General features: G+C 41.0%; 1 protein-coding gene across 6 annotated transcripts in view; it reads right to left on the bottom strand.

The window, feature by feature from the left end:
• CNNM2 (cyclin and CBS domain divalent metal cation transport mediator 2) overlaps positions 1-24,983 on the bottom strand; it is a 168,280-nt gene that overhangs the window by 17,448 nt on the left and 125,849 nt on the right. For all 6 annotated transcript variants that reach the window (XM_068961556.1, XM_068961558.1, XM_068961560.1 and 3 more), the window contains exons 2-4: positions 10,266-10,409; positions 7,276-7,413; positions 5,078-5,247 (exon numbers count right to left, since the gene is read on the bottom strand). In XM_068961556.1, coding sequence (XP_068817657.1) covers positions 5,078-5,247; positions 7,276-7,413; positions 10,266-10,409 — 452 coding nt within the window. The remainder of the gene's footprint in view (positions 1-5,077; positions 5,248-7,275; positions 7,414-10,265; positions 10,410-24,983) is intronic.

Here is a 24,983-nt window from a genome sequence, read left to right as displayed (position 1 = left end):
GCAAGTTCATAAATGCTTAAATTAAAAAATTTTTTTGATGGTCAAAAATTAATGTACACATATTTCAGGCTATCTGGTTGACCATCATCTAACCAAGTGCTACCACCAGATGTCAGTGCCAGCACTTGCCTTTACTGCTCAAATCTCTCTGATAGAAGCTGTTCTTACTACATGAATCATCGTGGCTAAGCCTTCTACTCATCCAAATGGGAGCTTGTTAAGACTCCACCTTAGATGTAATGAATCCTCAAGAGATTCCCAAGCACACTGAAGTGTGAGAAGCACTGAGCCAAAGATAAAGCAGCGAGAAGGACTAAATATAGAAATAATCTGGTCACACCCAGCAGAGGCCAACTAACAGCACAACATACTGTACAAACATACAAAGTAGCTCAAACAGCACAGGGCGGGAGGGTGCCGTCCTCACCAGGCGCAGGGGAGCCGAGTGTGCTGGATGCAAGAGCAACAGTCTGGGACCACTGGCACTTTCCTGTCAGCCAAACAACATCATTTACACATTTAAAGTGCTAATTACAAACTTCTTCTCTTTATTGTTCTATGCAAGAGTTCTCAGCTCAAAGGGTTCAAAAGGAACTTTTATTGGTTTCATATTGGGTTGGCCAAAGAGTTTGTTGAGGTTTTTCTGTAAGGTGTTATGGGAAAACTCAAATGAACTCTTTAGCCAACCCAATATTTATACATACTTTTTTAAAAAATAGGATTGACGCTAGGTAGCTAATTTTTTTCTTTAATGTGACTGTGTTATCAGTACATGAGTCAAGAGTGAGGAAACATTATCCACTGAGAGACATAAGATCCTGCAACTCAAAACTCCATGAGGTGGTTTGATATTGAAGGCTTAAAATTCCTTTCCCAAATAACAGGTGAAATAATATTAAGTATTGTGTATTTTGTTCACTGTTCATCATGGATTTTTACAGTTTTTTTGTGGGGGGGGGTTGTTTTCTAAAATCAAGAATGGATGTTTACCTCTGTCAGTTGCCTTTTTGATAACTATCGATTATACTATTTTTTCTTTTACTGCTTTCTTAATTAACATGGCATATTTTAGTTTTGTTGTCCTTCTATTAAACTAGCCCTGAATTTCTAAAATAATCCTAATTCAGTCACAGTGAATAACTCTTTGGGTCTACTGTTGGTTTCTAACCGCTATCTTTTTATTTAGGAATTCTCCATCAATGTGGATAAGTGAGACTGGGTCACAATAGTATTTACTCAGACTTAATTAGATAAGGCCATGTTGTCCTAAAGAATGCATCTGATTGTCAAATCATTTTTTTCTATTTGTGTAATATAGAAATTGAGTTCTTTAAAGTCTCAACTTTTCCCCCAAGCGATTCTTTTGATTCTAGCTGCTTTTCCGAGGGGCAAGGGAGAACTTCTAGTTTTGCTTTTTCTCATCACATTAATTATGGCATGAGAATACTGAGTTTGTTCATCTTTTAAAAGAACCAATCTTGATTTTGTTTATGGTATGTAGAGTTTTTTTCATTTTAAAAGTTATTTTCATGACAATCTATTATTTGTTCTTTTGAGTTTGTTGCTTTGCTCCTTTTCTATTACAGAAAATTATAGGTATCTTTTTCTTATGCAAATACAGAAATAAAAGTTTAAAATCTGACATATTATGTATACAGTATTTATATTATTTAATAGTCTTATGGTATTTTATGATAATCTATATATTTTCTCCCTAATTCAGTTGCTACTTAGGGTTTTTAGTTTGCCATTAATTCACAATTTTTAACATATTTAAACAGGTAGTACATACACATGGAAATTCAAAAAGAGAAGTAAGTTTCCCTTCTACCCTATTCCTAGTTCTCCAAACCTCCTCCTCAGAGGCAATGATTATTATGTGTGTGTAAAGGAAGAATGTAGGTTCCTTTAACACAAATGAGAACATCTTATACTGTCTGTTCTATGCCTTATATACACATCTTTGCAAGAGAACTGACCACAATTTTAAAATAGCTCTGTACTTTTCAATTATGCATTTTTATGTTTAATTTTATTTCATTATGATCTGTGCAGATTGTTTTTATGAAATTTCTCTTTCTGAGTTTACTAGACGTTCATGTGACAGTAAATGACCAATTTTTATGAAGTCACATAAAATGTTTTTAAAGTGTATTTCCCTAGCTTTATATTTAATTTTCTTCAACTTGGTTAATTTTGTTTTATTATGTACACAATTTAAAATAATTTTTTCTTCCTTTTTTAAGATGGTAGAAAAAAATTTTCCATTAAAATTATGTTCCTATCCATTTCCATTATTTTATTAAGTTATTTAAGGTATACAGAACCAATAAAGTTTTCTTTCACTATTTACTGTGTTTTTATCCAAATACATTTTAGTTAAAAAACTATTTTCTCAGATAAAACTTGAAAGTGCCTTTTTATTCACCTGTAGTGGGAGGTATGTGCCCCATAACCTATAGGATTTTCTTTTAATTAAGCTTACTTAAGTGGTTTGCCCTTTGAATAAATTAAACTATTTCATCTAGAGTTTAAACTCAAAATGATGTTTCTATTTATAATTATACTCCAGACATCAATCATTTGATAAGAGTTTCCAAGTGTCTTCAGAAGAGGGCAACTCGCTAGCCCTGGGACAGGAAGGGAAGGCAGCTACTGCTGCTTTCTACTAATTTAATGCTCTTAAAATACAGTGCGAAGATATTCAATAATCTGGCATGAATTTATCTGTATGGGGCTTCCCAGGTGGCTCAGTGGTAAGGAATCCGCCTGCCAAGGCAGGAGACACAGGTTTGATCCCTGGGTCTGAAAGAATCCCTGGAGGAGGAAATGGCAGCCCACTCTAGGATTCTTGCCTGGGAAATCCCTCCAGAGGAGTCTGGAGGGCTACAGTCCATGGCGTCACAAACAGTCAGACAAGACTGAGCGACTGGGCATATGTTAGACTGACAGGGTATTAGATTTCATTTTGTCATACTCTAGGTACCTCAAGTAACTGGCTGGCTCACAAGAACATGACTTTCACCAAACTCTATAATTTGAACACCTCCATAAATCCTGCAAATCTTTATAAAACCCTCATGACATCGTCAGTTCCAAGAACTTGTCACATTTACAAAAATATTTAACATGACACAGGTATTCAAATATAGTTACATAGACATAAGAGCCTTCTGAAAAATAAAGATTTACTTATAAAGGAACAAAGATTATGAAGTCCCTCTTCCATAAAATCTACTTTTAGATCCATCAGCCAGGAAATGGCTTTCTTACATACCAATAGAGCATTAATGAATCAGAATTCATAAATGCTAACTATATAAAAATCGACAATTGAAAGCCATAGAGTTTCTACTCTTACTGAAATTCACAATGTCAATCCTCAGAGTTCTCCAAAATAAACTGTCTTTATTGTCATTTAGCTTCTCTAGGTTTAAGGAATATTCATATCGACCTTTTATGAGAAAAATGAACGCTTTACTCCTTCACTGTAGTAAATAAAATTAATTCCCAATAGCCCCCTCAGAGTTTCAAGCTCGCCTATCCCCCCCGAGAAACGAAAAACACAGTTCAGGACTGAATGAGACTAAGTTTAGTAGAAGCATCAGGGTACTGACTTAGAAAACCTGCAAACAGAAGTTTCCAAGAAACACCCTATGAAAGCAGCATATGCCCAGTTAATCCAGACTTTTCTACAGCTCCTGACTTCTGCATCCAGAATTCACTGTACAGGCCAAACATAGGGCATGAACACAACACTTCCCAGAGTTCCTAACATCTAGACATTTGATAAAAGTTACTTTCAAATAAAAGAACTTTAGTTCATTTAGATAACTAGGACTTGCTAGATGCAAACTGTAGATGGGTCTGCTGCTGCTGCTGCTAAGTTGCGTCAGTCGTGTCCAACTCTGTGCGACCCCATGGACTGCAGCCTTCCAGGCAAGAGTACTGGAGTGGGGTGCCATTGCCTTCTCTGATAGATGGGCCTACCAAGTGCTAATTATACTCTTACAAAGATCCTTCCAAGTCTTACTAGGAAGTAACCAAGAAAAAGGAGAATGCTAAAAGGGCTAGTAGTCTCATACTGAAATACATTCAGAATTCCCATAAAAGTAAATGTTCACTAAAGTAGTATGCTGCTGCTGCTAAGTCACTTCAGTCGTGTCCGACTCTGTGTGACCCCATAGATGGCAGCCCACCAAGCTCCTCCGCCCATGGGATTTTCCAGGCAACAGTACTGGAGTGGGGTGCCATTGCCTTCTCCGAAAGAAGTATAAGAAATCAATAAAACTAGCACACTGTTCTTTGTACTATGCATCTTGGTCTCCATGCCAAGAACTGTGCTCTACCAGGTGACACTGTGAGATAACAAGGGCCTCCTGTCAACTCAAGCACAGAAGCCCCTCTAAGAGGGCTCAGAATGGAGGGACCTTCTCACCTTATATAGTGGATTATGTTATAGTAAAGAAGGAGGTAAGTAACCATTGCCATGAGGGGCTGTGATTACCCATCAGTTGCTCATTAAAACAGAATCTGGTTAGTAACCAGGAATAAAAACAATACATTCAGGGTTTTCCATAACACCAAATGAACTTTTGGGCCAATCCAATAAATGGATTATTTTGATGACATTAAGAGAAGAGATAATAAGGAATCTCTAAGAAACTGTGTATGGCCAAGTCTTAATGAGGGGTGGAAAAAAGAAGAGACAATGAAAAGAAGACTCAAGGAACTCACAGTGACATTTCAAATGTCCAGCCAAGATTTAGACACACACAGTTAATTCCTCAAACTCTTCCAAAAAACAAATAAACACACACCTGAATTCACCCTTCTTCAAAGGAATGCCTCAATGCCTCAGCAATCACCAAGTGCCTATCAGTATTGGAAATTAAAGTAACTAACGATACTGCTTTTGCAGATATGAAAACAGGGAGATGAAATTCTCTCACATATAAGGCCACCCCAGAAGTTAAGTGTGTAATCCTTGACACCCATTCACCTACACCAAGTCTCCTCAGAGCTGAAAGGGTGGGTACTCAATGAGATCAAATAACTACTGATTAGTACTTCTGACCTGCAAAATGAGAACGAAGTAGTCTACAGGTTTGTTTCGCTGGTAGAGGTAGTATTCTGGAGCTTTCTTGTTCTTCTCATCATACTTCAGTTCCTGGATGACATTGGGGTGCTTTAGCAGCCTTAGAAGGATCTTCTCTGACATCTGGGATGGGCTAAATGCTTCTACTTCTATAGATATAAACACAACTTGATATTACACTTCAAATGGATGGAAAAAAAATGATGCTAGTGATTAAAGTGTTTAAAGAATACTTGGAATCGAAGCAATACAGCATGGATTAATGAGACTTCCGTTTCGTGATCCACTGGGGGCAGATAACCTGGGAGAAATTAGAAAATGCTGAATTCTCATGTTTGTTGCTTTAGAATTTTTCTTTTTCAACCTGTCATTGGTTTCAGGTATCATTAAAAAAAAAAAAAAAAAAAAAGCCCTCATTTTCTGACTGACACAAAGGAAAATCAACCAGAAGCAGGCTCCATGACTGCCAGGACACCCTGCAACAGGCCACAAAAGACTGACTGTCCAACAACAGCCAAAGGAAGAAGCAGAGGTCAGGAAGCGTCTAGGCGTGGGTTAGTACCAGGTGCTCAGACGCAGTGCTCACATCTCATTCTCCCATCGACTACCCTGAGAAAGTCTGGAAACAGGGGAAGGGAGAGATTCAGAATAAAAGCAAGGCACGTGCACACATCAACATGCACTCCAGCTTGCTATTTAAAAAAGTAATGTTGATCTGAAGTGATAAAGATAGTGATTTCATTTAAAATAACAAAATCCCAAGTTACTGACTTAAGGGTGCTATACTGAAAGTGGACTTTATGAGGCAGAAAAAGGTAACGTCTAAATTGTGGTTCTTAAATGACGAAGAACAGTACTATCAGAAAAAAAAAATAAGTTAAAGATATTTGTTCATATGTCTAAAAGGTTTTTAATTATGTTATATGTGAGACCTATAGATTCTGCATTAGTTCGGTGACTTTTTTGTAATAACAAAATAAGATAGTACATCACAGAAGTTTTGGAAAATATAGAAAAACAGAAAGAAGAAAATAAACCAATAAACCAACTACTCATAACCATTCTGAGCAATTGGTGAGTATTTCTTTCCCATACCTCACCTAGGCATGAGTGCCATGTACGTACGTGTGTGTGTATACTAAAAAATACAAGGATAATCTTGTGTACACATGGTTTTATACTGTTTCTTCTTACTTTACACTAAGTATTTTCACGTGATAAATATTATATGATGAGCCTTTTGAGATATCTGAAAAAATGATCTTAAAGAGTGTATAACATTCCATCACGTGGTTGCTGTTAGCCTTCTTTTCAAAATATCTCAAGTACACTGCATTCAGCTGAAAGGCACTGGCTGCCCATCTTGGACACAGACGTCTTCTATAGGCCACTGGGCACTCTCAGATTCTCTCACACTTCTCCCTGGCCAACAGAGCTCACCCTTCACCTAGAGAGCCATCTGGGGATGTGAGCAGGGTCAGTCAGTCTCTCAAATCCATTCGACCTTGACCTCCCTGGGGCAGTCACTGCCGGCTGGGTTGGTGGTTTTAATAATGTGAACACTTGCCTCCTGGAATGGGCCTGAGTTAACAATCTGCTTTGAAGAGGCCATCAGGAAATCTATGTCAGAGTTCTGAGGATTACTGATTTCATTACAACCAGAAAGGGTCAAGATTTAATTTTGAGAATTTATCGTTCTTCACTGCAAATCATAGCACCTGCGTCACCACTGATGTCCAACTGTTCTTCCGAGGCAAGCTGAAGAGAGAGCTACTCAATGCCTGACACACCGAGATGGGGTCTGGGATGCACTGTCCGCCTGCTCCGCCAGCTGGCTCTCCCCTGGACTGAGCTGAAGCGGATGGCCTGGCCTACCGTTCACATGCAGTGTGGCACTAACATTCATCCTTACCTTTCAGACCAATTTTAAGTTACTGGTCCACCCCTGGTAAATGTCTCAGAGGGTTCATGCCGACACTGAACATAGGAGAGGAGAGAATTTAAAAAGAAAAAAACAAAACAAAACAAACAAAACAAAACAAAAAACAAAACACAAAAGTGGCATTACTTATCACCCCAGTTCCCAGGCTCCACCCCCAGCCCACCCCAGTCAGCGGCGGGCGAGAAACTTGCTCCAGGGTTGGCAGAGATTTCAAACTGTGATAAGCGGCACTTGCCTGTTGCTAGGAAACGGTGCATGGCCAAGAGAAGCTGCGGTGATATTTTAACCTTCATCTCGCTGTCTGTTTGCTTAAAGGCAGAAAAATCTTGCTTTCTTTCTCGATGGGCCACTTTCTTTTTCGTTCTGTTATCAGCTGAGGGAGGAATGAGAAAAGGAAAAAGGAAACACATTCCATTAGATCAGGGCTCTTTTTCAAAGAAAAATGACAAGATATATTGGAAAGGCTAAGCTCGCTCTCCAGATGGTGGGCACGCTACATACAAACAGCACGTGGAGTGGGGAGGGACAGAGAACCCTCATCGGATGAGTGCAGCACAGGTGTGGCTATGACAATGCAGAGTACGAAATTACAGGTAACATGACTAGGAATGGCTGTGGACAGACGCTGAGAAGATCTACAGGGCCCTTCTAAGTATTATTAATGGGCAGCTATGGACAAAAATCCTCCCCTCGTAGAGACTTTACAGCAACAGGACATGAACCCAGAGCACACACAGGCTCCTACTACTCAGGCTGCCACACAGCAGGAAGAACAATCATGCTACAGAAGACACAGAGAAGCATGTCCCTGCCTTTAGTGTGTCCGTCCCAGCCTCTGCTGAAAAGCACACACACACACACACACACACACAACCTCGAGAAATGAACAAGAACACTTTCACAGAACAGTGATTATTTGTGACTGATTTTAATATTATCTGTTGATTTTTAATAGTATCTGTTGATCTTAGTAATAATACCCCAGAGCATGAGACCCTCAAGGTCAAGCAAATACGAAGGAAGTGATTCAGAACAGAGGTCAGCACATTTCCTCTGCAAAGGGCTAGACAGTAAATATTTCAGGCTCGTGGGCCATGTACGCTCTGTTGCAACTACAACTCTGCTGTTGAGCAAAAAGGAGCCATGTGAAAATGAATTAACAGGGCTGTGCTGCAGTATAACATTATTCCGGATAGGAAATATTAATTCTGTATCATTTTTACGTGTCACAAAATAATATTCTTTTGACTTTTTGGAAACTGAAAAAATGTTAAAAAAATTTTTTTTTAGCTTGTAAGCTGCAGTTTGCCAATCCTTGATCTTGAAGGTGTCAAATGCAAAGCTTCTGAGTATTTTTCTGGACAAAGTAATGATCAAGAAAAAACTAGGTTAGAGACAATTTGCTTGCTTTTCCTAATTGCTTGCTTTCCCCCCCTCAAGAATCATGAGTCTTTACATTACCATTTCATGCCTAAGGCAAAACAGTGATGACTAATCAGGCTTGTCCTGGGGAGAAGGCAATCACAACCTGGAATTTTCCTCTGTCCCAAATTCTCTTTAAAGTCAGGCATCAAAAATCAAGCCAAGCATTCTGAATCATTTTCTAATGTCAAAGGTCATCATCATCCCTGAACTGAATCAAGACTATCCTTGAAACACAAGTTCAGTATCTCATCTCAGGAAGCCATGTATGAAATCAGTCTCATCAAGGTTTAAAAGAAGTGAGCTGAAGTGTAAACATAAAAGCGCATAAATGTCTAGATTATCTTTCTTACACTGAGGATTACCCCTGGGAAACACATAAATATGCAGAGACACACTTGGTATTAAACAGTCTCTGTGAGGAAGGATGAAAAGAATGTAAACACACAATTAACAATATTCTCTATTATGAAAGCTCTGATTATTCTCCAAGAGTCAAAAGGATAAAACACATAGGGATTGGGGTTGTTTAAAGAACACTATACAGATGTGAGGAAAAAAATAAGATCCATTTGGGAAGCAGGTCAAGAGCTAAATATTAATTTTTTTTTTTAAGGGTGGATGGAAGACTTTAGTTTTAAAATGAGGGACATTCCTTTTCTAGTAGGCCTGAATAAAATGACTGCTTTGAGCAAGGCTGGCTTTGTCCTTGGTGCTCCAGTCCACCTGAACGGTCCCTTTTCCCCTCCAATTCAAGCTTGAAAAGCCCAACAGGACACAAAGAGCCCAAATTCTCCTTCTCTATACCACCTTCGACAGCCCCTAACATCTCAGGCCTTGGGCCATCTTTGGCATTAAGAAACTCTTAAAAGAGTGTTACTTTGCCAAGAGTGAGGCTAAGGAAATCCAACAGTTGTGGATTTAATAGGACAGAATGCAGGTTCAACGCCCAGCCCAGGATCAAGCCTGTGTGTGTGCTAAGTCACTTCAGTCATGTTTGACTGTGTGTGACCCTAAGGACTGCAGTGCACCAGTCCATGGGATTCTCCAGGCAAGAGAATCCTGGAGTGGGTTGCCATGCCCTCCTCCAGGGGATCTTCCCAATCCAGGGATCGAACCTGCATCTCTTAAACATCTCCTACACTGGCAGGCGGGTTCCTTACCACTAGCGCCATCTGGGAAGCCCTAGGATAAAGCCTACTCCTGGGCAAATAGGTGTGGATACCCACCTTCCCTGATCCAAGCCCACCTCCCAAAAGGCAGAGAAACAGAACGAGAAAGACATGCTTTCCTTGTGTACCCTAACCTGTCCTGCTTTTGCTATATACTCCGCGGTGACAACACTAACCCAGCAAAACTACGTCTGCAAACTTCATCTCTATCCTGACCCATGGGTACTGGAACAAGGAAATTTCAACAGTTGCTATCCACAAACCCTTCTCAGTTTTTAAGCATTTGAATTATGACTTTAAGTAGAGACAGAAACTTAACTGAAACAATTTGCCTAACTGTGTAAAATGAAAGTCAAGAATGGAGCTCTCTGTTTAGGGCAAGTAATGCCCAGCTCAGAAGCAGTTGGCTTTAAAAAAAAAAAACAAAACATGGCCAGTTGATATTACAGGACCTGCCTCTTCTTCCTCTGCGGTGGAAGGACTGGTGTATACTTGTAGGTGGTACCCAGCCTACACACACTGTGTGTTATTAGAAACAGACAACAGCTGGAGAGATGTCAGATGACTCACAAACAACATGGCGAATAAAAGCAAAGGTTTGGGAAAATTATACTCAGGCGACAGTACTCACTGTATAAATCTGTTTCATCTAGAATCTCAGATTTGATGATTTCTTCAATCACATCCTCTAATGTGACAATTCCCAGAACTTCATAAAATGGATCCCCCTCTCCCTCATTGTTTACTCGCTGCACAATAGCCAGGTGAGATTTACCTTTAAAGAAAAGAAAGCAAAGAGGTAATTTTCAGAGGTGATTTTCTGAATTTCCTGAATGTAGTCTTATAAAGGATTATGTTAAAAAAACAGCAGCAAACACAGATACCAGATTATCAAAGTCTACCTTTCAGCACTTAAAAATGGTTTGGAAATGTTTGTCCACAAACAAATGGAAAAGCTTCATGGGCCATCAAAAGTAAGACCAGTTAAGCCAAAACAGCATCATCATCTACACACCAGGTACCACCATGGTGCCACGTGCTTCTTAATGGAGTTGGCCTCTGGTTATGTCAGCTGTTCCTTTGTGACCATTTAGCAACTGCTGCTTTACCTGAGGACAGCAGTTCTCAAAGTGTGGTGCCCAGGACCCTTTTAGGAAAGTCAGAAAGGCCAAATCCTTTTCATTTAGATTACTAAAATGTTCCTGGAGTTTTCTACTGTGCTGGTATTTGCACCAATGGTATAAAAGTGCCTCAGTACAAGTCAAGGCAGCGGTAGTAGTGGGTCACTACTAGTGGTCACTGTCTTCTCTAACACATACACACACACACACACACACACACAGTAAAAGGGGTAAAATCTGTTCAAGTATCCTTTAAATTAGGAGTCTGGGATTAAAACATACACATGACTATACATAAAATCTATAGCCATCAAGGACCTACTGTATAGCACAGGGAACTATACTTAATATCTTGTGAGAACCTACAATGGAAGAGAATTTTTTAAAGTATATAAAACTGAATCACTTTGCTATACAGCTGAAATTAACAGAACACTGTAAATCAACTGTATTTCAATTGAAAATTGTAAAATAATTCTTTTCCAGAGGGAAAAAAATATCCTTGATGATACAGTAGAAGTCATCAGCTTCATTAAATCTTGATTCCTGGGACCTGTCTTTCAATATTGTACATGACAAACTAGGAACCATAAAACATTTCTGTTGCATTCTGAACTATGACAGCTGTTTTGAGGAAAAAGACTCATGCAAATTGAGTTGCAAGTTGAATCAATTTTTTCACCAAACATTTTAAAGAATAACTACCAAGCTATGGTTATTTAGACGTGGATATTTGGCAGACATTTTCTTGAAAATGAACACGATGAGCCTATTACATTCAGGAAAACAACAGCAGTGTTCACTGCCAAACATAACATCTGAGCTTTCAAGGGAAAATTAGGATTTCGGGAAACTTGTATCCACCACCGTGAAACTTGAGAGCTTCTCAGTGAAGACTTACCTGATGGAGACAGGTGGCGCTATTAACAAATGTGATTTGTAAAGTACTGAACAATAAAATGTGTCAACAGTTCAAAGATCTGCCTAACTCTGTGAACCAGTATTCTCCAAATGACCATGGCCATGATGTCACCAAATCATGCATGGGTAAACGATTTATTCAGGATGCAATGCACAACAACGGATTTTAAAAAGGCTTTTTATTTTGCAGTAATTTTAGATTTACAGGAAAGTGGCAAAGACAGAGTTCTTGTATACCCTTTACTCAATTTCCCCCTCCCATTATTAACACCTTACTTTACCATGATATATTCATCAAAACTAGAAGTTGACACTGATACGGTAACAGTAAGTACATTCTAGATTTTATTCGGATTTCACCAGTTTTTCCATTAATGTCCTCTTTCGGTTCAAGCATCCAGTCTTGAGGACCACACTGCACTTAGCTGTTGTGTCGTCCCAGATTCCTCTGGTCTGTGACGGTTTCCCAGTCTGCCCTTGTTTTTCATGAGCTTGACAAGCAAGTAGTTCTGGTCAGGTACTCTGTAGAATATCTTCTGATTTGGACATATTTTTCTGATGTTTTTCTCACGATTAGACTGGGATGATGAGCTTTCTCGTTACAGGACATCGGGGCTCACATCATCACAGGCGACGTTCGCAGTCACTATGTGGCCAAGGTAACATTTCCCAGGTGTCTTCACTGCCAAAGTTACCAATTTTTTCCTTGTCCTCATTCTACTCTTTGGAAGCAAGTCATTTGGTCTAGCCCACCCCCAGGGAGGGTGAGTGGTAGGAATTAAGCCCTACTTCTCGGATTCAGGGAATAGCTATACACATTACTCAGAATTCTTTTGTAAGGAAGATTCTGGACCAAAAGATTTTAATGGAAGAGGGCACCACAAGTCCACTGGCATAGTTTCAGATGATACATTGCAACTAACCTTAAAGAAACTATCACTTGGGGAGTTTGGGGTTATTATCAAAGAACATCCAAATATTCATAAAGGTTATTAAAACACCCCTCCCTTTTCAAATACATATCTGTGTGAGGACAGAGTTTCTTCACATACCTCAATAAAACAGTGTATAGCACAGACTGAATACAGAAGAGAATCTAGCTGCCCTCCATTTAGCTTGATAATAAGCAATATACAGAAAGGCAACCACTACTCTCTTTACTATTCAAGTTTTGGAAAAAGTTATCTTTAATAAAAATGCTATGTTAACATGTAATGGATTCATGGTTGTCCCTTAAAAATAAGTAAATGTTTAAAATTCCTCAGGTTTAATTTCAAATATAGTAAACATCAAAAAGATATCCTATAAGAACACATGCTGTGAAACTGACCACTTCTGGATATGAACTCTAGTATCACCACTTTAGCTACCACCAGCTGTGTGATCAGGACCAAGGCCTACGTAACTTTTCGGAGCCTCAGTCTCCTCTTCTCTAAACCCAGGCTCATGATAACTGCTGCCATGCAGGATGACTGGGATCAACTGGGCAATCAATAAATGGTAGCTTATATTAATTTATCAATATTCTTCCTCAATTCTAAGGCACTATCAACTATTACCAGCTTAGTCAGAAAGAAGTCTACTACATTAAATGTGCACTGTGATAGAAACAAAAATTACCATATGTAAAATAGACAGCCAGTGGAAATTTGCTCTATGGCACAGAGAACTCAAATCAGGTGCTCTGTGACAATCTAGAGGGGTGGGAGGTGGGAGGGAGGTTAAGAGAGAGGAGACATATGTATATCTATGGCTGATTCATGGTGAGGTATGGCAGAACCAACACAATATTGTAAAGCAATTATCCTCCAATTAAAAATTTAAAAATGAAAAAAGGATGCATTTCAATTTCAAAAAGATCTTTTAAAAATATTAAATTTATCTCATACACCAATAATTGGTTTTCCTAACACAAGGCATGAGGGCAGCTGAGATGTATCTTTAAGTTAAGCCAAGGAGACATCATATCTGGAAACTTCATGATCATTTTAACATTATATTATTTTCTTTAATTGGAGCATAATTGTTTTACAATGTAAATTTCTGCTGCAGGACAACATGAATCAGCTATACATATTCATGTATCTTTCCCCTTTTGAGCCTCCCCCTACCCAACATATTATATTTTTAAATGACAGGGTGAGGTTTTTTTGGAGGCAGTGGGAGTGAGGGCACGTCATTTAAATAAACTTTACTTCAAACTGGGTGAGTTTGCTCAGATACAACCAGTCAAACTAAAAATATCCTAAAGGCCAGTTCTGATGAAGTTCCCAGCACCTACTCAGAGGCTGGCTTTGGGTCTGTGGGTTCATCTGCCCTTTCTGCTCTGCCTCAGACCCCTTTGCAGGCAACGTTGTCTGGAGACTGAGAAGTTAAGATTGTTAGACAATTAGGCATCCTAACAATCTGCATCCTTAGTGCGCTCACACTCAAAGAATGAAAATATTTTGAGCAAATGAGACTACAAGGGAAACTTATCAGCAACAGATACATAAACACCGCATCAGGTCAAGTCACTTCTAGTCTAGTCAGTTTGGTTAGGTCAGTTTCTCCCATCTGCTTTCCCAAGGACCCAAACATAAGCAGTTAAAAATTCTTGGTGAATGCTGTCTGTCGAAAGTTAAATTCTTTTGCTATTCCCAGCTTGTGATCATTTAAAAGGAATTTTCCAAAGCAAGGTCTAATATTAGACTCAAAATGAAGTTTCCATTCCACTGAGGCGCTATTCTCACCAAAGTAACTACCGCATAATCAGATTGTCTTGGAGCAATTCGTTTAAATGCAGATGGACATACTTGAAATACCAGCTCGATAGCACCAACAGATCTGACTGGAAAAGGCCTTACTCTAGAAACTATTCATGTAAGCTAGGCTTCTTGGATGGAAAATTAAGTTTTCTTCCTACCTCAGTGTTCCCTTTCACACCCCCACCTCCAATGTTGAAACTTCTTCATCTGCCCCAGAGTCACATATTTTTAGCTTTGGAATTCCTGGTGAGAAGTCTTGTTTTCTAACCTTCTTCCCAGTAAGCAGTACAGAAAAAAAAGATATCCCTCTTCTCTAATCATGCTTTTGGAAGACAGCAATATAAGGTACCTCTTCCCCTACTTAACCATTCACTGCAGGGAATTCAGCCTTTGGCCTCATCAATGGAACCATCAAAGGGAAAATATAAACTTATCAAAACAGAAATTTAACGAACTGAGCTCAAATAACACCATTCTTAACCTGAGCATTGGAGGGATTAAGCCAGGATTGAAAGCAGCAAAGCAATTTTGGAGAAACTAATAAAAGATATTTATAAACCAAAAACTGGAAAAGATTATGAACTGATGGATTCTTAACTTCCAAAGAGAAGAATAAAAACATAGCAATCACCACAAATATGCGATTACAGGCATGAAACAGCACTAAAGCTTTTCAATATAGCTAGATTATATAGAATGAAGCAGACATTGCTGGCACAATTAGGGCTTAGAGACAGTCCTTTGTGGCTAGATATAAGGGGTCTTGCAGTATTCATGTCATTTCAAACTGTCCTGAAACTTATAGCTACAGCCTCTCTCCATCTAGTCTGGTCCTAGATGACTAACGAAATACTTAAGTCAGACTTAAGAGAATCTATGTAGGCCTCTCCTCAGAGTATAGGGCTCCATAAACACATTTCCAGTCAAATTCAGAATTATTAAGTTGACTATGAAATAATCACCTAGATTTTAACTGCTATGTGTTCAAAACAGGGCACTTGCACAGATGAAATTATAATAACATGTCTTCACTGTGAGGTAGGCTAAGTAAAATCATCTATATGCAATAAAACTAGGATCAAATTTCTGCCTCCGCCTGCTCCCACTGCTCCCCAAATCAAAGTACTGCGTCATCTCTCTGGAGAATCAGCTCAAAACTGTTGCCGGTTGCCACGCTCGAATCTTTTAACCTTACCACAATGCTAGGCTCAGATTCTGAATGACAGATACCACTTGTATTTTGATAGGGATAATTAACTAGGTAATGATTAGGCTGACAAAGGGTACCTTAACCGCCTGATGAAAATATGGACTCATTTGCTCTCATGCAAGTTTGATGTCAATCAAGTGAAATGGAACAGCAGGCAGAGCAACTGAAACACCTAAGGCAGAAAGCCAAGTGAGCAGATGAAGTAGAATGGAATCAGGAAAAACTTGACACAGCTGAGCTAATAACAAGCGACAAGCAGTAGTCCAAACGACCGAGCAATGTGAGTGCAAAGCAGACAGGGTCTTAAAATGCCACTTGAACAGCAGGAAGAAAACAAACAGAAGATTCAACAATGAGAAACTAAAGCCAAACATTTTACGTGTGCCATGGCTGCTGTGCCCCACAACTGTAGGCGTGCAAGACCTAACAGTTCCCGTGAGGTTGTGCAGCGTCATGCGTGCGTGTAAGTTGCTTCAGTCGTGTCCAGCTCTGCAACCCCGTGGACTGTAGCCCACCAGGCTCCTCTGTCCATGGGATTCTCCCCGCAAGAACACTGGAGTGGGCTGCCACGCCGCCTCCATAGCATCTTCCTGACCCAGGGATCGAAACCCCATCTTCTGTGTCTCTTACACCACAGGTGGATTCCTCACCACTCAGCCACCAGGGAAGCCCATGCGGTGTTGTAGCCCCTCACTAAACAAGGGCATTAGGGCAAGGGAGGCATTTGATATGCCTCTGTTTTTAAACATTTCCCAGTTTACCTGATTATTATAAGAATTATAATAATTCAACAAGCAGGAATCAATGAAGTTCCTAAAAATGAAACTAGTGATAAAATAAAGAAATGCTCTGTAAGTTAGAATTCAGGTCCCCCATCACTGAAACAAAACAAGATGGAGGATAGAGCTGAAGGCCATACTTAAGGTCTCCCAAGGAAACCCGTTTGCATATAGGCCATCAAGAAGTCAATACACTTAAGCAGCATTAGCGTTAGATTTAGTCTGATGTACAAAAACTGAACACACTGACCAGTGATCTAATGTTTTTGAACATAATGTATAATCCATAAGGTACAATGCTATGTAAGTGTCAATGAACTATAGTCACAAACTCATTCATTCACTCAGTAAATATGTACTGATGTCTACTATATATGCCAGGCTTATACCTCAGGGCACAAAACAAAGCTCTGGCTTTCAAGGAACATTCTAGCAGGGGAGACAAACACTCAGGGAAACAGTGTAAATGCACGTCAGACTGTATAAAATGTGTTGTGCAGAACAAAAAAAAGCAGAGGCCAAATTATTTAGCTTAGGCTGGCCAGGGAAGGGCCTCCCTAGTAAGGGGACAGTTGAACAATGCTGGAGGGCGTTAAGGAGCCAAATGAAGTAAGGGGTTGGGGAAGATGTTTCAGGTGGAGGGAACGATGGAGCCTTGGAGAGAGGCCTGGTGTGCTCGAGGGAAAGCAAGCAGTCTGGCTGGAGCAGAGTAAGCAGGAGAGAAAGCAGCAAAGATGAGATGGGGGTTAGTAGGGGTTGGCCAGGGTTGTTGGGGATGGGGGGTAGTGCAGATCACATCTCCATCACCAAGACGTTAGCTTTTACTGAAGTGTGTGTGCGCGCGTGTGTGTGTGTGTGCGCGCGCGTGCGCACGCTTTGTGTGCAGTTGCTCAGTCCTATCTGACTCTGCGACTCCATGGACTGTAGCCCACCAGGCTCTTCTGTCAATGGATTTTCCAGGCAAGAATACTGGAGTGGGTTGCCATTTCCTACTGTGGGGCATCTTTCCGACCCAGGGATCGTGTGTATAATATAGGTAACTAATGAGAACCTACTGTATAACACAGGGTACTTCACTCAGTGCTCTGTGGTGACCTAAATGGGAAGGAAGTCCAAAAAGTAGTTGGAATCAAGATTGCTGAGAGAAATATCAATAATCTCAGATATGCAGATGATACCACCCTTATTGCAGAAAGTGAAGAAGAACTAAAGAGCCTCTTGATGAAAACGAAAGAGGAGAGTGAAAAAGCTGGCCTAAAACTCAACATCCAAAAAGCTAAGATCACGGGATCTGGTCCCATCACTTCATGGCAAATAGATGGGGTAACAATGGAAACAGTGTTTATTTTCAGACAGACTTTATTTTCTTGGGCTCCAAAATCACTGCCGCCATGAAATTAACAGACACTTGCTCCTTGGAAGAAAAGTTATGACCAACCTAGACAGCATATTAAGAAGCAGAGACATTTCTTTGTCACCAAAGGTCCATATAGTCAAAGCTATGGTTTTTCCAGTAGTCATGTATGGATGTGAGAGTTGGACCCGAAAGAAAGCTGAGCGCCGAAGAATTGACGCTTCTGAACTGTGGTGTTGGAGAAAATTCTTGAGAGTCCCTTGGGCTGCAAGGAGATCCAACCAGTCAATCCTAAAGGAAATCAGTCCTGAATATTCATTGGAAGGGCTGATGCTGAAGCTGAAGCTCCAATACTCTGGCCACTTGATGAGAACTGACTCATTGGAAAAGACTCTGATGCTGGGAAAGACTGAAGGCAAGAGGAGGAGGAGACAGAAGACGAGATGGTTGGATGACCTCACTGACTCAATGGACATGAGTTTGAGCAAGTTCTGGGAGTTGGTGATGGACAGGGAAGCCTGGCATGCTGCAGTCCATGGGGCTGAAAAGAGTCGGATGGGACTGAGCAACTGAACTGATATGTGTATGTATAGCTGATTGACTTTGCTGTAGAGCAGAAACTAACACAACATTGCAAAGCAACTATATTCCGATCAAAATTTAAAAAAAACAATAAAAGTTATTTCAGTGATCTCAGTGACAAGGATGGTGGCCTGGGCCAGATGGCAACAATGGAGGGGGTGGGAAGTACTTAGAATCTGGGTGTATATTTTAGATTAGAGCCAACAGGTTTTGCTGATCGACTGAATGTAAGCAGGAGAGGTGGCGACAAGCCAGGGCTGACTCTAGGATTTGGGGGCCTGAGCAGTGGGAAGGATAGAGTTGCCATTTATAGAGGAGGACTGTGGAGGGTACTCGCCTGGAAAGAAGGAATCAGTTCAGTGTTAGACAGGTTAAGTTCAAGATGCCTATTAGACTACCCAGTGGAAATATCAAACAGGCAGTTACATACCTAAGTGCAGAATTCAACAGTGTGAGCCGTGTGGGTTACAGATGAAGAGTGAGAACTCCCAGAGAAGAAAGGCTAGTGAAGCCAGACACCAGTGGAGATCACCAAGAGAGGGGGTGTGTGCAGCCTGAGCCCAGGGCAGGCCAGCGTCTCTAGGGCAGTAAGTGGAGATACAGTCAAAAAGGAGACTGAGAAGGAGGGGCTGGTGGCATGAGCAGAGAAAAGAGACATTGGTGTTTGGAAGCCAAATTTTTTTAAAAACTACTTCAAGAAGCTGAAAAGTGGCCAACATATCAAAAGCTCATGAAAGGTGACTTTGGGAACAAAAGATGTTTAAGCCAAGAAAGGTCATATATGAAGAATCCAAGGATCACCATCTCAGTGTTCGATCCATGCGATTCCCACAACATCGTTCCTTCTTCTAACAAGGACAAACACACTGGCCTGCTTCTGCCAGGGCGCCTTCACCTGAGAGCAAAGACCTGTGTCTTTAGGCAGAGTCTTTGTCCTTCCTTAGTAACACCTCCCTATTCTAAGTGCCACCTCTGGAAATAGGGCCATTGGAGCTCCAATCACCCAGCCTTAAAACTCTGAGTCACCTTTGCCTCTTTTCTCCAGATCTTTTTTCCTTTCCTTTTGAATGAAGAGTAAATGAATGAATATAAACCTACTTACAATTAACATGTAGGGGCACTGAGTGCAGCAGTGCCTGCATGGGACCTTTCTAAGGAGGTCGCCATTATCTTCATTATCTCCACCAAGGCCTCAGGTCAAATAGCAGGGAGGGAACACAGCCCCACCCATCAAGAGAAAATTGGATTACAGATTTGCTGAGCATGGCCCTGTCCATCAGAACAAGACCCAGTTTCCCTCTCAGTCAGTCGCTCTGATCAGGAAGCTTCTATAAGCCTCTTATCCTTCTCCATCAGCGGGCAGACAGACTGAAAACCACAATCACAGAAAACTAACCAATCTGATCACATGGACCACAGCCTTATCTAAATGAAACTTAATGAAACTATGAGCAATGCCGTGTAGGGCCACCCAAGACGGACGGGTCATGGTGGAGAGTTCTGACAAAACGTGGTCCACTGGAGAAGGGAATGGCGAACCACTTCCGTATTCTTGCCTTGAGAACCCCATGAACAGTATGAAAAGATAGGACACTGAAAGATGAACTCCCCAATATACTACTGGAGATCAATGGAAAAATAACTCCAGAAAAAATGGAGAGACGGAGCCAAAGCAAAAACAACACCCAGTTGTGGATGTGACTGGTGATGGAAGTAAAGTCCGATGCTGTATAGAGCAATACTGCATAGGAACATGGAGTGTTAGGTCCATGAATCAAGGAAAATTAGAAGTGGTCAAATAAGAGATGGGAAGAGTGAACATCGACATTTTAGGAATCAGTGAACTAAAATGGACTGGAATGGGTGAATTTAACTCAGATGACCATTATATCTACTACTGTGGGCAAGAATCCCTTAGAAGAAATGGAGTAGCCATCATAGTCAACAAGAGTCCAAAATGCAGTCCTTGGGTGCAATCGCAAAAACAACAGAATAATCTGTTTCTAAGGCAAACCATTCAATATCACGGCAATCCAAGTCTATGCCCTGACGAGTAATGCTGAAGAAGCTGAAGTTGAATGGCTCTGTGAAGACCTACAAGACCTTCTAGAACTAACACCCAAAAAAGATGTCCTTTTCATTATAGTGGACTGGAATGCAAAAATAGGAAGTCAAGAGATACCTGGAGTAACAGGCAAATTTGACCTTGGAGTACAAAATGAAGCAGGGCAAAGGCTAACAGAGTTTTGCCAAGAGAATGCACTGGTCATAGCAAACACCCTCTTCCAACAACACAAGAGAAGACTCTACACATGGGCATCATCAGATGTTCAACACTGATATTAGATTGATTATATTCTTTGCAGCCAAAGATGGAAAAGCTTTACACAGTCAGCAAAAACAAGAACGGGAGCTGACTGTGGCTCAGATCATGAACTCCTTATTGCCAAATTCAGACTTAAATTGAAGAAAGTACGGAAAATCACTAGACCATTCAGGTACGACCTAAATTAAATCCCTTATGATTATACAGTGGAAGTGAGAAATAGATTCAAGGAATTAGATCTGATAGACAGAGTGCCTGAAGAACTATGGACAGAGGTTCATGACATTGTACAGGAGACAGTGATCAAGATCATCTCCAAGAAAAAGAAATGCAAAAAGGCAAAATGGTTGTCTGAGGAGGCCTTACAAATAGTTGTGAAAAGAAGAGAAGCGAAAGGCAAAAGAGAAAAGGAAAGATATACCCATTGAATGCAGAGTTCCAAAGAACAGCAAGGAGAGATAACAAAGCCTTCCTCAGTGATCAATGCAAACAAATAAAGGAAAACTATAGAAAGGAAAAGACAAGAGATCTCTTCAGGAAAATCAGAGATACCAAGGGAACATTTCATGCAAAGATGGGCTCGATAAAGGACAGAAATGGTATGGACCTAACAAAAGCAGAAGATACAAAGAAGAGGTGGAAAGAATACACAGAAGAATTATACAAAAGAGATCTTCATGACCCAGATAATCACAATTGTGTGGTCACTCACCTAGAGCCAGACATCTTGGAATGTGAAGTCAAGTGGGCCTTAGGAAACATCACTACGAACAAAGCTAGTGGAGGTGATGGAATTCCAGTGGAGCTGTTTCAAATCCTGAAAGATGATGCTGTGAAAGTGCTGCAGTCATATGCCCACAAATTTGGAAAACTCAGCAGTGGCCATAGGACTGGAAAAGGTCAGTTTTCATTCCAATCCCAAAGAAAGGCAATGCCAAAGAATGCTCAAACTACTGCACAATTGCACTCATCTCACACACTAGTAAAGTAATGCTCAAAATTCTCCAAGCCAGGCTTCAGCAATTCGTGAACCATGAATTTCCAGATGTTCAAGCTGGTTTTAGAAAAGGCAGAGGAATCAGAGATCAAATTGTCAACATCCACTGGATCACTGAAAAAGCAAGAGAGTTCCAGAAAAACATCTACTTCTGCTTTATTGACTATCCAAAGCCTTTGACTGTGTGGATCACAATAAACTATGGAAAATTCTGAAAGAGATGGGAATACCAGACCACCTGACCTGCCTCCTGAGAAAACTGTATGCAGGTCAAGACGCAACAGTTAGAAATGGACATGGAACAACAGACTGGTTCCAAATGGGGAAAGGAGTACATCAAGGCTGTATATTGTCCCCCTGCTTATTTAACTTATATGCAGAGTACATCATGATAAATGCTGGACTGGATGAAGCACAAGTTGGAATCAAGATTGCCGGGAGAAATATCAATAACCTCAGATATGCAGATGACACCACCCTTATGGCAGAAAGCAAAGAACTAAAGAACCTCTGGATGAAAGTGAAAGAGAGTGAAAAAGTTGGCTTAAAACTCAACATTCAGAAAACTAAGATCATGGCATCTGGTCCTATCACTTCCTGGCAAATAGATGGGGATAGACAGCGACAGACTTTATTTTTTTGGGCTCCAAAATTACTGCAGATGGTGATTGCAGCCATGAAATTAAAAGATGCTTGCTCCTTGGAAGAAAATTTATGACCAACCTAGATAGCATATTAAAAAGCAGAGACATTACTTTGCCAACAAAGGTCCGTCTAGTCAAGGCTATGGATTTTCCAGTAGTCATGTATTGATGTGCGAGTTGGACTGTGAAGAAAGCTGAGCGCCGAAGAATTGATGCTTTTGAACTGTGGTGTTGGAGAAGACTCTTGAGAGTCCCTTGGACTGCAAGAAGATCCAACCAGTCAATCCTAAAGGAAATCAGTCCTGAATATTCACTGGAAGGACTGATGCTGAAGCTGAAGCTCCAATACTCTGGCCACTTGATGCGAAGAATTGACTCATTGGAAAAGACTCTGATGCTGGGAAAGACTGAAGGTGGGAGGAGGGGACAACAGAGGATGAGACGGTTGGATGGCATCACCGACTCAATGGACATGAACTTGAGTACACTCCAGGAGTTGGTGATGGACAGGGAGGCCTGGTGTGCTGCAGTCCGTGGGGTCACAAAGAGTCGGACACGACTGAACGACTGAACTGAACAATAAAATGTATAAGACGCACAGTTCAATGAGCAGTTACAGAACTACCACCTACGAGGGACGAAAGGGGTCAGGAGGTGGGAGCAGGAATGGGGAACAGGAGGTGATAGGAGAAGTCGCTAAGGAAGGTGAGCAGACCTAGGCAGGTTCCAAGGAGGAACACAGCCTACTTGTGGCCTCTTCATCAGGATCTCCTTCGCAGAACCCCTTCTCTTTGTTAATGGCAGGTCTCCCCAGAATAGATGTCCTGGTGGTCCAGGAACATTATTTCCTGGTGACTGAGTGCCAATACAATCTCAGAACAAGGGAAGCAATGCTCCTGCTACAGTTAGCCTATGCGGAATACTGTGTTCAGGTCTGGGTCTCTTTATTTTATGAGGCAAACCGAGAAGAGGACTACCAAGATCTTGTAAGATGTATAAACTATGGCACATGAGGAGGAAATGGAGGCTAGAGACATCGAGCCAGAAGAGAAACCTGGGCCAGGGTGGGCAGGACAGAGGCCTTCAAATCCCTGAAATGGAAAGCGAGCCTTTGGTTCTATGCCTCCTCGCCTGACCACCTCCTCAACCAACTCACACCTCACTCACCACAAGGCTGTCTCCCCTTCTGAGATCATCAACAACGCCTAGATGACAGGGACCCCTGTGTTCTTCATCTTTGTATCAATCTTCATCCGCAGGCCCCACCAAGTCTAGCACAATACCTAACAACCACCGCCCCCCCACCAAAGACACAAAGGTAATCCTTACTAAACCACAACATAACCCTATCATTCTACAACTCAAAAGTGCTCACTTCCCTTCAATGACTGAATTTAAAAGAAAATGTCTTCGAGTAGGGTTCAAAGGCCGTCAAGAACCTGGTCCTCAACTGCCCTGTCTTTCCCTCTTTTGGTCTCCAACATACTCCTCTTAGGGCTTCCCTGGGGGCTCCGATGGTAAAGAATCCACCTGCAGTGTGGGAGACCTGGATGCGATCCCTGGGGTGGGAAGGTCCCCTGAAGGAGGGCATGGCAACCCACTCTAGTGTTCTTGCCTGGAGAATCCCGTGGACAGAAGAGCCTGGCGGGCTACAGTCCATGGGGTTGCAGAGTCACACGTGACTGAGCGACTAAGCACGCGTACTCTTATGTTCTTCTGGCCCAGCCAATCAAATGACTTGATTTTCTCCAACCGTAACCTCCCTGGTTTCATTCATCCCCACAGAACACGTAGGAAGGAACCTCTCCTCAGGGGAAGGGAACAAAGATCACAGTGCCCCAACCCCTGCACGCGCAACCCCCAGGGCTGCCCCTACCTCGGCCAGACTGTCGTATCACATCCACACCTAACTCCTGCCAAAGCCACACCTGGACTCCAGGAACGCCTGTGTCTCTACACCCAGACTACATTTTTTTTTTTTAACTTTTTATTTTATATTGGAGTATAGCCAATTAACAATGCTATGGTCATTTCAGGTGCACAGCAAAGCAACTCAGCCAAACATATACATGTATCCATTCTCCCCCAAATTCCCCTCCCATCCAGGCTGCCACACTCATATGACTCTTAACAGTAGATACGTCCTTATCCTACCCCTCTCCCTCTCAACAAGTGCAAAATCAAAAGAAAAAGAAACCCTAGATTACAAGCTATATTATACAAAACAGCTACTTTCTCACAGGTTTTCATAACAGACACATGGATGAATTCTTACACAAGTCTTGCACATCTTCTACTGACTTATACGGTGACAGATCTATTATTATAACATGAGTAAAATGGTAAGATTTGTTTAAGGAGAAAGAAGCAACACAATTTCACTTAGAGAGCTACTACCGTGCTATTTCTGTCCTTTTTAAAGACAAAATGAAGAAAAAAAAACACCCCAAAATTTCATTTCTTTTTAAAGTCTTACTTTACCTTACCATCCCCACCAGAGCTAAGTGCATTTTTTCCAACTGAATTTTCCCACCATAAAATACACCAGAAAAAATGTGACACGGATCTTAAAATAGTCCTATATAAATAATACGGGAGTATATATATAGAAGCACTTGCTGTATATAGAAATCACTGGTTTTAAGTGATGATAACTGTTGCTATTCCA

This window comes from Capricornis sumatraensis, chromosome 23 (assembly GCF_032405125.1).
Source record: "Capricornis sumatraensis isolate serow.1 chromosome 23, serow.2, whole genome shotgun sequence".
In the NCBI taxonomy this organism is placed as follows: Eukaryota; Metazoa; Chordata; class Mammalia; order Artiodactyla; family Bovidae; genus Capricornis; species Capricornis sumatraensis.
The sequence above is the reverse complement of the archived record's forward strand: the minus strand, read 5'-3'. Positions and strand labels throughout refer to the sequence as shown.